A 14,686-nucleotide genomic window follows, 5' to 3' on the forward strand; every position below is an offset into this window, starting at 1 on the left:
TAAGCTATGAGAAGAAAAGTTAGAAAACACGAGGAGCTCTCTGCCATTTTCATTTTGTAAAAGTAGCTCTCAGGGGGGAAAAAAAGGTTGGAGACCCCTGGCCTAGACAGACAAAATTTCATATTCTTCAATTGCTGAAGGCTGTGGGGCCATTGAACTCATCATTGAAAGGTATTAATCGGGACAGGGTTACAAAAAAAGTATTCAAAACACTAAACATCCCATGCAGCACAGCGAAGACCGTCATTAACAAGTGGAGAAAGTATGGCTCAACAGTGACTCTACCAAGATCAGGACGTTCCTCCAAGACTGATGAGACAAGGAGAAAACTGGTCAGGGAGGCCACCAAGTGGCCTGCAGCAACATTAAAGTCCTGGTTGTTCCCTACATGTGACAACAATCAGTCGTATTCGTCATATGTCTGGATTGTGGGTTAGGGTAGAATGATGAAAGCCTTTTCTCGCAAAGAAAAGCATTAAAGCCGGGATAAACTTTGCAAAAAAAAAAAAAAAAAAAGGTATACCCAGTCACCTATAAACCATTTTAAAATATCTGGTCATAATTCCAAAAGGTATGTTTGGCACAAAAATAATACAGCACGTCATCAAAGGAATACCAGGAGACCCACAGTGAAACATGGTGGAGGTGGCATCAGGCTTTGGAGATGCTTTTCTTCCACAGCAACTGGGGCTTTAGTCAAGATGGATGGAATCGTGAGGAGCTCCATGTATCAATCAATTTTGGAACAAAATCTTCAAGCATCTGCTAGGAAGTTAAAGAGGACCCAAAGAATACATCAAAATCAACAAAAAATGGCTCCATCAAAGGAGGATTCATGTTCTGGAATGGCCCGGCAGAAGCCCACCAAGACCTGTGGGGTGACCTGAAGAGAGCTGTGCACTGGAGATGCCCTCGGAATTTGACAGATCAGCAAGGAGGAGCAGGCAAAAAATCATCAAGTCCAGACAGTGTAGTAATAAAATTAAAAGGCGAGTCAATTAAGTATTAGTTTAGGGGGACTGCAAACCAATGTAACCGGGTTTTTGTAGGATTTGCTTTTCCTTTTTCCGCTAAAGAGTTTGATTTGTTTTCGACTTTTTTGTATAGATTGCAATTAGGGTGGAACAGGTTCTGACAGGATTTATCTTGGTTTTATCACACAAAGTCTGTGATTTTGGCAGAGGTCTGTTGACTCTTTATATCCACTGTAAACACGTTCGGGAAAAATATGATTGTGTTTGCTTAAATATTAATCTATGTGCTCCAAAACCACACATATATCTTAAGGCAATTGTCATTGTAATCATCTTCCTATGTAAAGCACATTGAACTTTATTCAGCTTTAAATGTGCTAATTAAAAGACTAATTATTACATTTTAAAGGTTTATGCATTAATAAAAGTGATGACTCATTTCCCTGAAGTATGAAATTATTGGATTTATCGTTTCAGGCTTATTCACAGAAGCTGGAAAGCCAGCATTCCACTGAACACTACATGAAGTAACTTGGCTTTGTTCTGTAACCTAATGTGACAACAAAGAATGATTAATGTGCACAAGCTGTTTGAAACAAAAAGAGAGAAGAGAAAAATGTCACACAAGGATTCCAGGTCACGAAAAGCTCAAGTAAGTCAGGAGTGTCACACATTTGATCTCCAGTCCAGGTGAAGTTAGTCCTAGGGGCTCAAACATGGACCTGGCTCCTACTGTATATAATGGCCACTTCATCAGGTCCACTACTTGTTAATGCAAACAACCTTATCAATCTCAAGATAACGTATTCAAGACTCCACGTACAAATAAAATAATAGTTGATCTTCTACCTATAAGAACAAAACGCTATGGAATGATTTTTTTCCTGTAGCTCCCTGGTTGGAATAAGTTCATTTTTAATTGTGGTGTCTTAACTAACCCGAAACTATATAGATATCATATAAAAAGTGCCATCTATGCTATGAGGTCCTGGGATAAGTGCAGGCAGATGCTCAAAAAAAGGCTTACCTAAATACAAGTGGACCAGCATGGTGCACAGAGAGACGGTAAACTTGAGAAACAAGATGGGACCCTGGCTAAACTCTGTTTAAATTTCATTGGCCCACATGAGGAATGCAATAAGCTCAATATGGTACCAGACAGCAAGACTTCACCTGCTCTTCCTTAATCCTGAGGTAGATTAGCTAAGTCACAGGAAAGGAGCTCCAGGAATTCACGTACCCTTAATTTATGTAGGCCAGATAAGTCTAAGACAATTATAAACCTTTGCTAAAGCTGTGAAGGGAAAGTTCCAACTTTGGCTACTTTAAGTTCAAAAGCATCAACGTATTCAAGCACCAGTTTCACCCTAAATGTTAACACAACAAACAGCCTTTTGGTTACGTTTGACATGCATGAGACTAACATTAGAGCTGAAAACAAGACTGAGCAGATTCTTAAATTAGGTGGCCATTCTGCAAACAGCAACATTTTACTGCTGGTATGCAAACTTACCAAATGATACCGGAAGGTTTTTTCAAACTTCATGTATTTCAGGCAGTACTCGCAAATCCAGAGTTTAGGCTGCTTGCCATAGTCCTCTGGAAACGGTGAGAAGTACCACGCATCGATCTCGTAATGGCCAATTTGGATTTTGTCGACATATTTCACCTTGGTGATCTGTAGAAAAAGGAGAAAAAACAAAAAATGAACAGCCAAGAAGGCAGGCAGAAGGACCCCAACATGACAGAGAAATGGCCCAACGGTGTCACCGTCATTCTGGAACAGTCAGGTAGGCATTTGGAAAACGGGAGGAGGATAGGAGAGGTGACCTGGGACAAAGTGTGCGACATGTGCCCCATTGAGTCAATTTAAGGAGCATCTCAAACTCGGTTTAACTCTAATAAGCACATTTTGAAAATATGAGGCTAAAAATTATATTGCTCGTTTCTAGGGATCTTAATGATTAAAAGTTGCTTGATTACATTAAGAGTTTAACTTCTTTTTCGTCTTTTGGCTGCTCCCGTTAGGGGTCACCACAGTGGATCATCTTCTTCCATATCTTTCTGTCCTCCCCATCTTGCTCTGTCACACCCGTCACCTGCATGTCCTCTCTCACCATATCCATAAACCTTCACTTAGGCCTTCCCCTTCTCCTCTTTCCTGGCAGCTCTATCCTTAGCACCCTTCTCCCAATATACCCCTCATCTCTCCTCTGCACATGTCCAAATCAACGCAATCCAGCCCCTCTGATTTTGTCTCCCAACCGTCCAACTTGAGCTGACCCTCTAATGTCCTCATTTCTAATCCTGTCCATCCTCGTCACACCCAGGGTAAATCTTAGTAAGAGTTTAACATAACTAATCTTCTCAATTGAATGATTAATTATATTTGCATTGGAAAAGTCAACCATCTTGCTGCATTACCACACACAGCTGATAGACTTGAATAGATTAAACAGACACACTGACATAGGCGCACCAAGTATTTAAGCTACACACCGACTTTTTACCTAAATATTGAACAGAAGAAGACAAACATGGCAAAGATTGCAGACAATTTGACTGAAAGTGTGACACACTTTACTGCGAGCCACATAATACAAAACCAGCACTCATACAGCAAAGTACCACATAGAAAAAAAAAAGACATGCTGCTTGTAAAAATCAGACTGAAGAACCCTGCAAAACTAGAAAATTACAAAGATGATGTGTATGATACATCATGAGCCATTTTACTGAAAGATACGAGAGCTAAAAATCCAAGTAGCCACCCATCAATAAACTCCTACAACTGACTTTGGAACCAAGCTAATAACCAAGCCATCCCCAGTGTTAAACTAACAATAACTCAATCTGTTCCCATAGCCAGCAAGTCAAGCGGACAAACACAAGAAACAGACACAAAAGATGCCAGCAACCACTGATGAAATACTGTAAATGTGAAGAGATGGGCGATTAACAAAAATGCTTCCCAACAAAAGGACATACAGGAATGAAAGTGTTTTTATATATGAATCAATAATTCACCTGGGCATGAACTTACCGCTTCCCTGCAAATGGAACAAAGCAGAGAGGGCCCACCAATTACTTACCGCCTCATGCTCCTTCTCTAGGGCAGCGGTCGTTGGGTCCATTTCTGCGTATGTCTGTTAAAAGTAGAGAAGGTACAAACACATAATATTAAGATCACTCACTTTTAATAATAAAAAAAATCTATTTACAATTGCCACTAAATAAGTCATATTTCCCACAGTCTGACACAGATACCCATGTCACCTTTACCAAAAATATGCAATTCTAAGGTAGGGCAGCAGAGCTTAAGTGGATTGAACTCAATGTTTCCCGATGAAGCAACTTAGGACAGTTGTCGATAAAGCCTTCATTAAGATGAGCTTCACCAAATCAATTTCCAAACGACAGAGATCAGTACGGCAATTAAGTATTTGCTTTTACTTTTGGCTCAATCATCCATCTGAAAACATTGTGCCCACAGCCTAATCGGCTAACCTACTTATGATTTACAGGGTCCTGGAGAGATGGGACATACTGTCGGGATTGAACAGGGCGCCGGTCAATCTATCATAGCATATTTGTGCCAAAGGGCCAAATAAGAGTTACCAATATGTCTTAAAAACACACCTTAGACAAATAAGAACCAACACTTTATGACTATTTATTTAGAAAGATAAACCATCTAATCTTAACCAGAAAGGCTCCCCGAGATTCTAACAAAGGTTTTATTGAAATGGCACATTTTGCACACCTTCTGCACGTGGTTAATCTCGTCATGCTTGCGCTTCTGGTTCCTTGTGATCTTCCTCTCTGGCTGCTCAGTCAGCTCGCTCATATACTGATCTGTGTTCTTCTGCACGGCCTCCTTCACCGTCTTTGTGAGGGCCAGCCTATTCTTGTCCACCCACTCATCCAGGCGTCTGTTAACTAAAGGGGAGCAAGAAGAAGAACCTCAGTGGGGCTGAATGCTGCATGTTAAAAGAGGCTAGATGTGGCAGGTTGTGTGAATTAGGAAAAGTGAAAGAGAGAAATTCCACTTTCACAAGAACTGCAAATAGTTTTGCCAAAATTCCCAGGTTGTTATAAAGCATAAGACTTCTGTTTTTGCAGACTTACAGCCCACATAATGCACGTAAAACTCTTCCCGGCCCTCTTGCTCATTCAGTCTGGACTGGATCACCTCTGCAGAATCTGCAAAAGAAGAAAGAGGAGACATTTTGAATGGCTCACATACATTTTCCCCACTAGAGGGCCCCAATGCCCCTGGCAATATCACTTCCTTGTTAGAAACTGAATATTTTGTTTTGCCTCCAGTTATTGTGTCATTTCTCTGTGTGCCTATAAAATTGATTGTGTGGGTTTTGGCATAGGAATTTCTGCAGCACCTATTAACATCTGCAATGCACCATCACATACATACATACATACATACATACATACATACATACATACATACATACATACATACATACATACATACATACATACATACATACATACATACATACATACATACATACATACATACATAAGGCACTATATAATAGACACATACAGGATACTTTATTAATCCCAAGGGGAAATTCATATAAAATAAAAATATAAAATATATAAAATAAAAAATTCACATAAAAATACATCTGCTGAAATGCATCAAAACTTTGGCTTTTATGACAAAGAATTGGATTAAGTGGATTTGAAAATGTGTTTCATATTAATGATATTCATTGCATTTTTCATTACCAATAGATGGTACAACCTTTTATACTTTTGTGGAGATGCCTTTAAAAAGAAAAAATACTAGATTTAATATCATTAAAGTAATGATTGTTTTCTGCCTGTCTACTTCAGTTATGTGGTTTTAAAGAGAACAGAAAAATATCCTTGCTACACCAAACACAACCAATTCTCTAAAGTTAAATAGGGGTAGGCCTCGATATGCCAAGTGTTAAGCATTCTTATTGTCTGGCCAACAAACAAATCAGCTTGGGTTATTTTTCTTTTGTAGTGAAGAATTTAAAATGACCCAGCCACAGGGGATGCACAATTCAGTGCGTTTCTTTGTGCTGGTCCCAAGCCCAGATAAATGGGGAAGGTTATGTCAGGAAGAGCATCCGGTGTAAAATTTTGCCAAATCAATATGCGGACAACAATTTTGGATGATCCGCTGCGGCAACCCCTAACAGGAGCAGCCGAAAGAAGAATAATTTTAAATCACTTTTCACACCATGTGAACCTTAGGGGTGCCCAGAGAAACCTAAATAAAAGGAGAAAAAAAATCTCATGGGTTTATTTAAAAATAACAAAACAATAATAACACCACCAACCATCATGAGTGGTGAAGCAGAACAACCAACAAACAGGAACAAACTCCTTCCTCCTCTGGGCCTTAATCTAACAGGGAGAAAGCCCACCCACCACACAACGAACCACCTGGACTGGGACCCGAGTGTGTCATACTTTATTTGGGATGTCCAGCAGATGGCACTAAGCTTCAAGTGTATAATGAAGATTTCACTTTCCAAACACTTCTTGGAGTACCTTATAGATTCTGGCCTTCTGATCACAGAAATCGCCCTTCAATTTTTTCTGTCAATTTTCCTATTTTATTGAAATTGCCTATTTTCTGTGTTTTTTTCTGATATTTTAGTATACATATACAGCACAATGACTACAACGGGAACATCAAGTCAAGTCATTTTGTCACATCACTTAACACAAATGTAAGGGTGAGTGTAAAAACTGTGTGAGATCCCCAACCATAACAGAGCATTCACATAAAAACATTTAAATATAAATTCACCAAATCACACACACTGCAAAAAATAAACGCATTACCCAAGTATACACTTGTACTCATACAATATTCACCACAGACTAATAAATATAGTGCTGCAATTAAATGTAGATATGAAGGAAGAGCGGCATTAACTGGGGGAGTCTGTTTAATAAAGTTTTGATACCAGTCACTATGCACAACTCAACATCCCAACAGCTTGATGAGAGATGCTGTTTCGGAGTCTGCTGGTGCACAACCTGACGCTACAACACCACCTGAAGGTAATAATGGGGGCAGGTCAGGACTTGGATGACTGGGGCCACTGGTGAGTTTCTAGCTCTCCCTAGACCAGGGGTCTCCAACACGTCGCTCGCGAGCCTTTCCAAGTAGCTCGCCAAAGGGTTAATGAATCCTACATAAACATGAAAACTTGATTAGTCAAACTTGGGTGGGCGATCTTTCCAAAAAATTATATCACGATCCTATTAACACAAAATCAAAATCCACAATATGAATTGCAATCTCTCTTTTCAATGTGGCATACACTTCAGAGAATATCCGGACTCAAACTCAAGTAACACTTTATTTTAAATATCAAACAAAGTTGAATTCAATTGCTCTCTCATTCACTAGCTAAGTGGAGTTAAGGTACACACCCCGAAGCTGGCGAGTGAGTGAGGAGAGCTCCCCCAGCCTCGGCCCGTTGCGTATTTCTTGGATTCGCGCAAATGAATCGGTACCGCAAGCGAACTATGATACATAGCGAAATAAGAGAAGTCGCAAAATCAACCAGCATGTTCAAGCAAATTATAGGAAAAAACCTGATCTCAATCCGTTAAGTAGTTCTTTCATGAAAAGCAGACCGACAAGACAGATGTTGGATTTTTATATATTAGTAAACCTTCAAAATGATGTGCAGTTAAAAGTCTCAACAGCATTCACAGCATTTGAGGAGCTTCGTAGAGCCTGATAACTAGAAGAATCTTCACCATGCAGCTCTGAAAATGTCTGCTTTGTTTGGGTCTCCATACCTCTGTGAGTCTGACATGAATGTCATGAAGTCAAAGTTCAGAACAAGACTGACAGATGAACATTGAAGTGACTCCAGAAGAGTGAACCTGAGTGACTACACTCCGCCAAACACCTTAGTGCCAGTCATCTGACTAACTAAACACCACATCACACATGCAACTGGACCTGTGAATAAAGTGACACAGTGACATGTGACAAAATGACAAATGACATATCTGTGGATTTGGAATTGCATTATTTTGTTTTGACAGCATTCGTGTTTTTCATTCAATAGTGTGAGATACGCTAGAAAATGCATACAGACATACAAAATGCACTTGTAGGTGAACTAAATATTTTTTGTGATGTTTTAATGCAAAAGGTGATTTGTGGACAACAACATTCTGTAAATGTTCAGGCAGAACAAGCTTATTCAGTTTGTTTCGGTTGAAATAAGCTATGAGAAGAAACGTCAGAAAACATGAGGAGCTCTCAGCCATTTTCATCTTGTAAAAGTAGCTCTCCTGGCCTAGACACTGCCTCGTATACAGTTTTTGTCTTGTAGGCTAGGAACCTCACGTCTGGGGATTCATTAGACAGAATGCAGCAAATTCTGCAAAGCGTAGATCATCTGTGATGATCTAAAATTACAGGCACTGCCCCTAGGAATGAAGCTTGGCGCGACCAAGTCCTGTGGCTTTATTTGTGAATGAGACAGCCACGCTAAAGTGTCTCACAACATTAAAAAAAATTAAAAAAAACAACAACAAAAGAACTGGCCGCTCCGTTAGTATTTGGTTCCAGGAAAAGTGAGACACATAAATCACTTCACCCAACAGATGTTTTGCCTCCTTTTCATATAAAACTTGTACTGATGAAACATTTAATGAAAGCGAAGGGAAGGATTTCAGTATTTGAGACAGGTGTGTCCTGGAATAACTGATGGCAAGATTAAGGAAGGCATTCGTGTGTGTGTGTGTGTGGGTCCACAAATCAGACACAACATTGATGACGAGTGCTTTGAAGATCTGCAGGAAATTAATTCAAGGATGCCGCCGAGAATTTTCTTGCCAACTACGGAGCATCAAACTACATCCGGCGGATTGGCAACATGCTTCAAGTATCCAAAACCCTGAATCGGAACCCGTCGCTAAAGATTCACTTTCTGCAATCACAATTAGACTTTGGCCTTGCCAGACACGAACTCTGTGAAAGGTTTAATGAAGATATTGTAATGATGAAAGAGCAGCGTGGGAGTAAATGGAGTCCATCAGTGCTGGCCAACTATCACTGGACAGTGAAATGAGAAGCACCAGATGCCACGTTCAAATGGAAGTCAGCTGGAAAATATTTGTAGCTCATTCGAACTAACGCAATGTGCCGGCATCATTAAGCGATTAAACACACTACAGTAAGAATGGGTTAATGAGATGTTTCTCGAAGTTTCTTTGTGACACAGTCAAAATGACATTTGTGTTCAGCCTGAATCTACCTGAATCTGCCAGTCACAATTGAATTTTTCTCAGAAAGCAAAACTATTTGTGAAAAAGATTAAAAAAAAAAAAAAAAAAAACTTGTCCATTGTTATCTACGCACAGAGTATAAAGCTCTTTTGAATTGTGCAACTTTCCTCTTTGTTCTAACAGCTGACCTTTTGCAGATGAGATTAATTAACTGTCCTTGTCAAAGGCACACCTTGTAAGCTTGTTTAACCCCTTTAACTAATACAAGACAGGTTTTATAATTTATATATTTTGCCCGTGGGCCTTTCCTGGACCGACTTGAGCCAAGGTATTAAAAACCCTACAGTTTCCTTTGTAAAATATGATTCATGCTTTCATTGTGCTTCAGTGCCCCTGTGGTTCTTTTAATTAATTATTTTCAATAACAAATCTTGACCTTCTCTCACGTGCGGTGGGTTGGCACCCTGCCCTGGATTGGTTCCTGCCGTGTGCCCTGTGTTGGCTGGGATTGGCTCCAGCAGACCCCCATGACCCTGTGTTCGGATTCAGCGGGTTGGAAAATGGATGGATGGACCTTCTCTCAACTTAACTAAGAGTGACACTTGTTTCCTCCATGATGGGCTCAGAAGTGCCCCACAGAGAGGCAGGTTTACTTTGCCACCAGCATATAAGCACATAACGCCCTCCTATGCTGCTCTGCCCAACACCACTACCCTCTCATCCTCCATGCCAGGCAGGCCCATGCCACCACTCCACTCCTGAATTCCAACTTGTGTTAAAAAGACCCCTTTTCATTCCTGACATGAAGCACTTGTGGGTCGACCCGTCAGTTACTTCAGCACTGGACTCGCAAAGTAAAACTCCGGGTGGTCATCCCTTTCAGCCCTACTGCACGTGTATTGGCTGTCTAACCTTTAAATGGGGGCAGAATTCGTCAGGCTGCATGCTCCTCCCAATTGTCGTGGCATCCCTGCCAAGAAAAATAATGCCCAGGTTGCTAACAAACACACCACCTCCAGGACTGCTAAAAGTGAACTTACAGTGCACAGGATTTGTGGGACTGCTAAAGACTGACTGTGTTTTGTTACAAGCCCAGCGGTTCCACAGATGTTTCTTCCACCTCAACCGTCCTGCTTGATGATTTACTGCATGTATTTTTCAAAACATGCAAATCAAACCAAGCAGCATAAAAGATGGTCAAAACCATTTACAAAAAATGTATAGTTTATTTACATTTCTTAACTGTAAGTCAGGATATGATATACTCATCAAAAGAAATGCTCAACTGCTTGCAGGATGTGGTTTGCTCAACCAGAATTCTGACCTCATCAGGCACACAAGTTATTACATTTTTACTTTTTAAGTCTACAACCATTGCTTTCATTTACTTTTTACATTTCTCATATTAAATGAAAATTATCAGAGCATCATTTAATAAAATACAATGCCTCACTTTTTAAAATCTCCTGGAATGAAATGTCACGTTCTACAAGTAAACCAGCGTCATATCGGCAGCATACTTAAGGAAATGAAATGCCACAGCAAAGATAAACCCTAATGGCTGGAAATCTGTGAAAAACAAATAGAATAAACTTGAAGTTTATGTTTAGTAACCTTCTGAGGATTCGGTCTACTTTAATGAACAGAAATGTAAATCCATTAAGATCTCTGATAGCATTTCACACCTTGCTCACCCTCAGGCTGGTCAACAGTACAGGTCAATTACCACAGTGCCGAGCACGAGATCGACTTGGCTGGAATATTCCAGACAAAATTTGATATATTAACCCACGTAGTCAGTAGCAATGATGGAAAAAAATGTTAATCTCGTTTCCATGCAGAATGGAGACCAATTATTAAGACAGAATAGGCATCTATGATGACCACCACTTGACAACAGCAAACCACCCAAGAAAGGAGGGGAAAAAAAAAAGACATTGCCTGTCAAAATCCGCACATCAAGTTACCCAGTCATATGCTCACAACAGGCAAAACTGCATGTTTTGCTAAAATATTATTAAATAAGTACATCCGGAAATTCAGCACACTAAACACAGAGGAAACACGTTCATTCTGAATCAGAACTTTTGAACTGAAGATCCTACCTCTGTCCCTCATTCATACATGCGTGAAGTTACGCAGTCGCATGGTCACAACACTGCAAGCACATTTCTTTACTAAAATATTGTTAAACAAACCACTTGTTAACAAAAATGAAACACACCGGGACACAAACGAGTATCTGAACTGAAGAACCCCCTCACTCCACACACTGGTCACATATCCAGCCCAGTAACAGCTTATTCACTGGGGTAACATTGGATTTCAAGTGATATCAACACTGTCTTGTTCACTGAGAGACGAGGTCAACTAAAGGTTAAAAAACAAAAGCGAGTTACACTGTACCTTTCATTTAACCGACAACCTGTGTTTATTTACTATTCAGCTTTTTATTTAAAGTTAAACTAACCAATTCCTACACGGCAGGGGAAGGCTATAAAGAGACACCAAAGAAGTTCCAGCAAAAAAATTCCATAGTTTAATAATACAGGGCTCTTCAGTAGCCAGATAGCTAGAATGATCTTTATTTGTGCCCAGGGGGAAATTTAGCTTAATACAGAAGCTCTTTAAATAAATACATAAATAGGTAATAGGTAAATAAATAAATAAATACTTTATAAACATCATGTGTAAGAAATAATACAAAAAAAAAAAAAAAAAAGAAAACTGACTTGGCAATCCCAGTGATGCGTTATTCAAGCATAAGGCTATGGGTATAAAAGACCCCAGTGACATTTCCTGAAAATCATGTTAGTCTGTCAGAGAGAGGAGGTGCAGCATTGTTCATAATGGCACTCAGGGCTGTTTTAATTCTCTCCTTCTCTACGACCTCCAGGGGGTCCAGAGTGTGTCTTGTTACTGAGCTTGCCCTTTTAATCAGCTGGACGATCTGGTGGGCCTCTCCTGAAGTTATGCTACCGGCCAAGTACACCACAGTGCTGAAAACTGCACTGGCCAACACAGAGTTCTACGAGATGTGAAGGATGGCACTTCCCACATTAAAGAAACACAATCACCTAAGGAAAATGAGCAACAACATCTTGGAGTGCCACAATGGCTGCAACTCTTCACCTAAACCATTTTTTATATTAGAATTTGCTTACTTGCTTACTTTCTACAAAAGCAGTATGTTTTTGCAGCTTAGTTTTATTTAACTCACTTGTTACAATTCAGAGCCCTTAATTGCCTATTTTAGTTTTAAAGTGCTGCACTTCAGTTTTAGCTGTTGGACCGTTTTCAGAACCAGCAAATCAGTTAATAATCTGAATATCTCTATATATCTCTATCATATCAGATCATGGAATGTTGCATAGTTTACTGTCATGAATGTAATTACTCCAGACCTACAGGCTGTCAAATAAATGAACCACACGCCGTGGCGCAGGATAAAGGGGCTTTGTCTCCGACGCTGACATCCAAGGTTCGATCCCCGAGAGGGGAGCAGTAGAGTGTGTACGCCTGATGACCCCAAATGAGGGCGAAACACGTGTCGCGTACTCTTGGCATTATTTGACAGTAAACTATGAAACATTCCGTGATCTGCTTCTTGCAACGGAAAGAGGGCACCGTGGAGATTGTTTGCCAAATGGCAGACCAACCACAAGCGTTACCTGGTAGGTAACCACCCACACAATTCAGGACGTCGAGACTCACACTACGAATGCAATGAATGTAATATAATACATACATACAGTAATCCCTCCTCCATCGCGGGGGTTGCGTTCCAGAGCCACCCGCGAAATAGGAAAATCCGCGAAGTAGAAACCATATGTTTATATGGTTATTTTTAGAATGTCATGCTTGGGTCACAGATTTGCGCAGAAACACAGGAGGTTGTAGAGAGACAGGAACGTTATTCAAACACTGCAAACAAACATTTGTCTCTTTTTCAAAAGTTTAAACTGTGCTCCATGACAAGACAGAGATGACAGTTCTGTCTCACAATTAAAAGAATGCAAACATATCTTCCTTTTCAAAGGAGTGCAAAGCAAGCAGTCAAAAAAAAAAATCAATAGGACTGTTTGGCTTTTAAGTATGCGAAGCACCGCTGGTACAAAGCTGTTGAAGGCGGCAGCTCACACCCCCTCTGTCAGGAGCAGAGAGAGAGTTAGAGAGAGATAGAGAGAGAGATAAAAAATCAATACGTGCCCTTTGAGCTTTTAAGTATGCGAAGCTCCGTGCAGCATGTCCTTCAGGAAGCAGCTGCACACAGCGCCCCTGCTCACACCCCCCTACGTCAGCGCAAGAGAGAGAGAGAGAGAGAGAAAGTAAGTTGGGTAGCTTCTCAGCCATCTGCAAATAGCGTCCCTTGTATGAAATCAACTGGGCAAACCAACTGAGGAAGCATGTACCAGAAATTAAAAGACCCATTGTCCGCAGAAACCCGCGAAGCAGCGAAAAATCCGCGATATATATTTAAATATGCTTACATATAAAATCTGCGATGGAGTGAAGCCGCGAAAGGCGAAGCGCGATATAGCGAGGGATCACTGTATATATCAATCTCTAAAATCCAATGTCTGTCTGGCTGTTTTTCATGAGAGAACTACTTAACGGATTCAGATCAGATTGTTTTTTTCTAGAACTTGCTTGAACATTCCGGTTGATTTTGCAACTTCTCTCATCGTGCTAAGTATCAGAGTTCACTTGTGGCACTGATTTATATATGCGAATCCGAGAGACATACAGCGGGCTGAGGGGAGGAGGGTAGTGCCCTCCTCACTAACATGTCAGCCTCGGGGTGTACCTTACTTCCACTTAGCTAGTATACGAGAGAACTGCGTAACAGAGTTAGATCGGGTTTTCTTCTAGAATTTGCTTGAACATTCTGGTTGCTTTCGTGACTTCTCTCATTGCGCTAAGAATCACAGTCCACTTGCAGGAGCGATATATTCACGCTAATCTGAGACAGAGGCTGCAGGCCGAGGGGAGGGCGAAGTGCGACATCATGAGCGGGGAGTCGGTCTACCTCTGCGTTTTGGAGCATACCCCGACTCCACCTAGCTAGCGATACCTTTTTGTTTATTGATTTTTAAATTTTGTCCTGCTTCTCTGCGAGGGACAGCTAGTAAGGTATAAATGACAAAGGCACCCTCCAAGTTAACGTGCTTCCATTTAAACCTTTGGATATGCATCCTAAAGTATCAGTGTTATTTCTAAACATTTTGAGACAAGGGGAGGACCAAGAGGAACAAATCTGTTCCAGAACAAAAAATATATAGAAAATATTCTCAGAAAACGAAAACTCTGCAGTGTGAAAATGATGTGTCTTGGTAAGCACTAAGAAGCCACAGAGTTAAACACTAAGTTTCATTGTTTTGCTAGGCCCGGCTTCTAATTACGAACCTGGATGGAATGACTGAGGACCCCCGTCTAAAAAGTGTGAA

At 40.5% G+C, this 14,686-nt stretch overlaps 1 protein-coding gene across 1 annotated transcript in view; it reads right to left on the minus strand.

Moving 5' to 3' along the window:
• Positions 1–14,686, minus strand: part of kat8 (K(lysine) acetyltransferase 8) — a 34,325-nt gene that overhangs the window by 16,787 nt on the left and 2,852 nt on the right. Inside the window, exons 2-5 of the mRNA XM_028814907.2 lie at positions 5,103–5,177; positions 4,738–4,913; positions 4,067–4,120; positions 2,488–2,652 (exon numbers count right to left, since the gene is read on the minus strand). Of these exons, the coding sequence (XP_028670740.1) occupies positions 2,488–2,652; positions 4,067–4,120; positions 4,738–4,913; positions 5,103–5,177 (470 nt within the window). The remainder of the gene's footprint in view (positions 1–2,487; positions 2,653–4,066; positions 4,121–4,737; positions 4,914–5,102; positions 5,178–14,686) is intronic.

Source organism: Erpetoichthys calabaricus, chromosome 12, assembly GCF_900747795.2.
Source record: "Erpetoichthys calabaricus chromosome 12, fErpCal1.3, whole genome shotgun sequence".
In the NCBI taxonomy this organism is placed as follows: domain Eukaryota; kingdom Metazoa; phylum Chordata; class Cladistia; order Polypteriformes; family Polypteridae; genus Erpetoichthys; species Erpetoichthys calabaricus.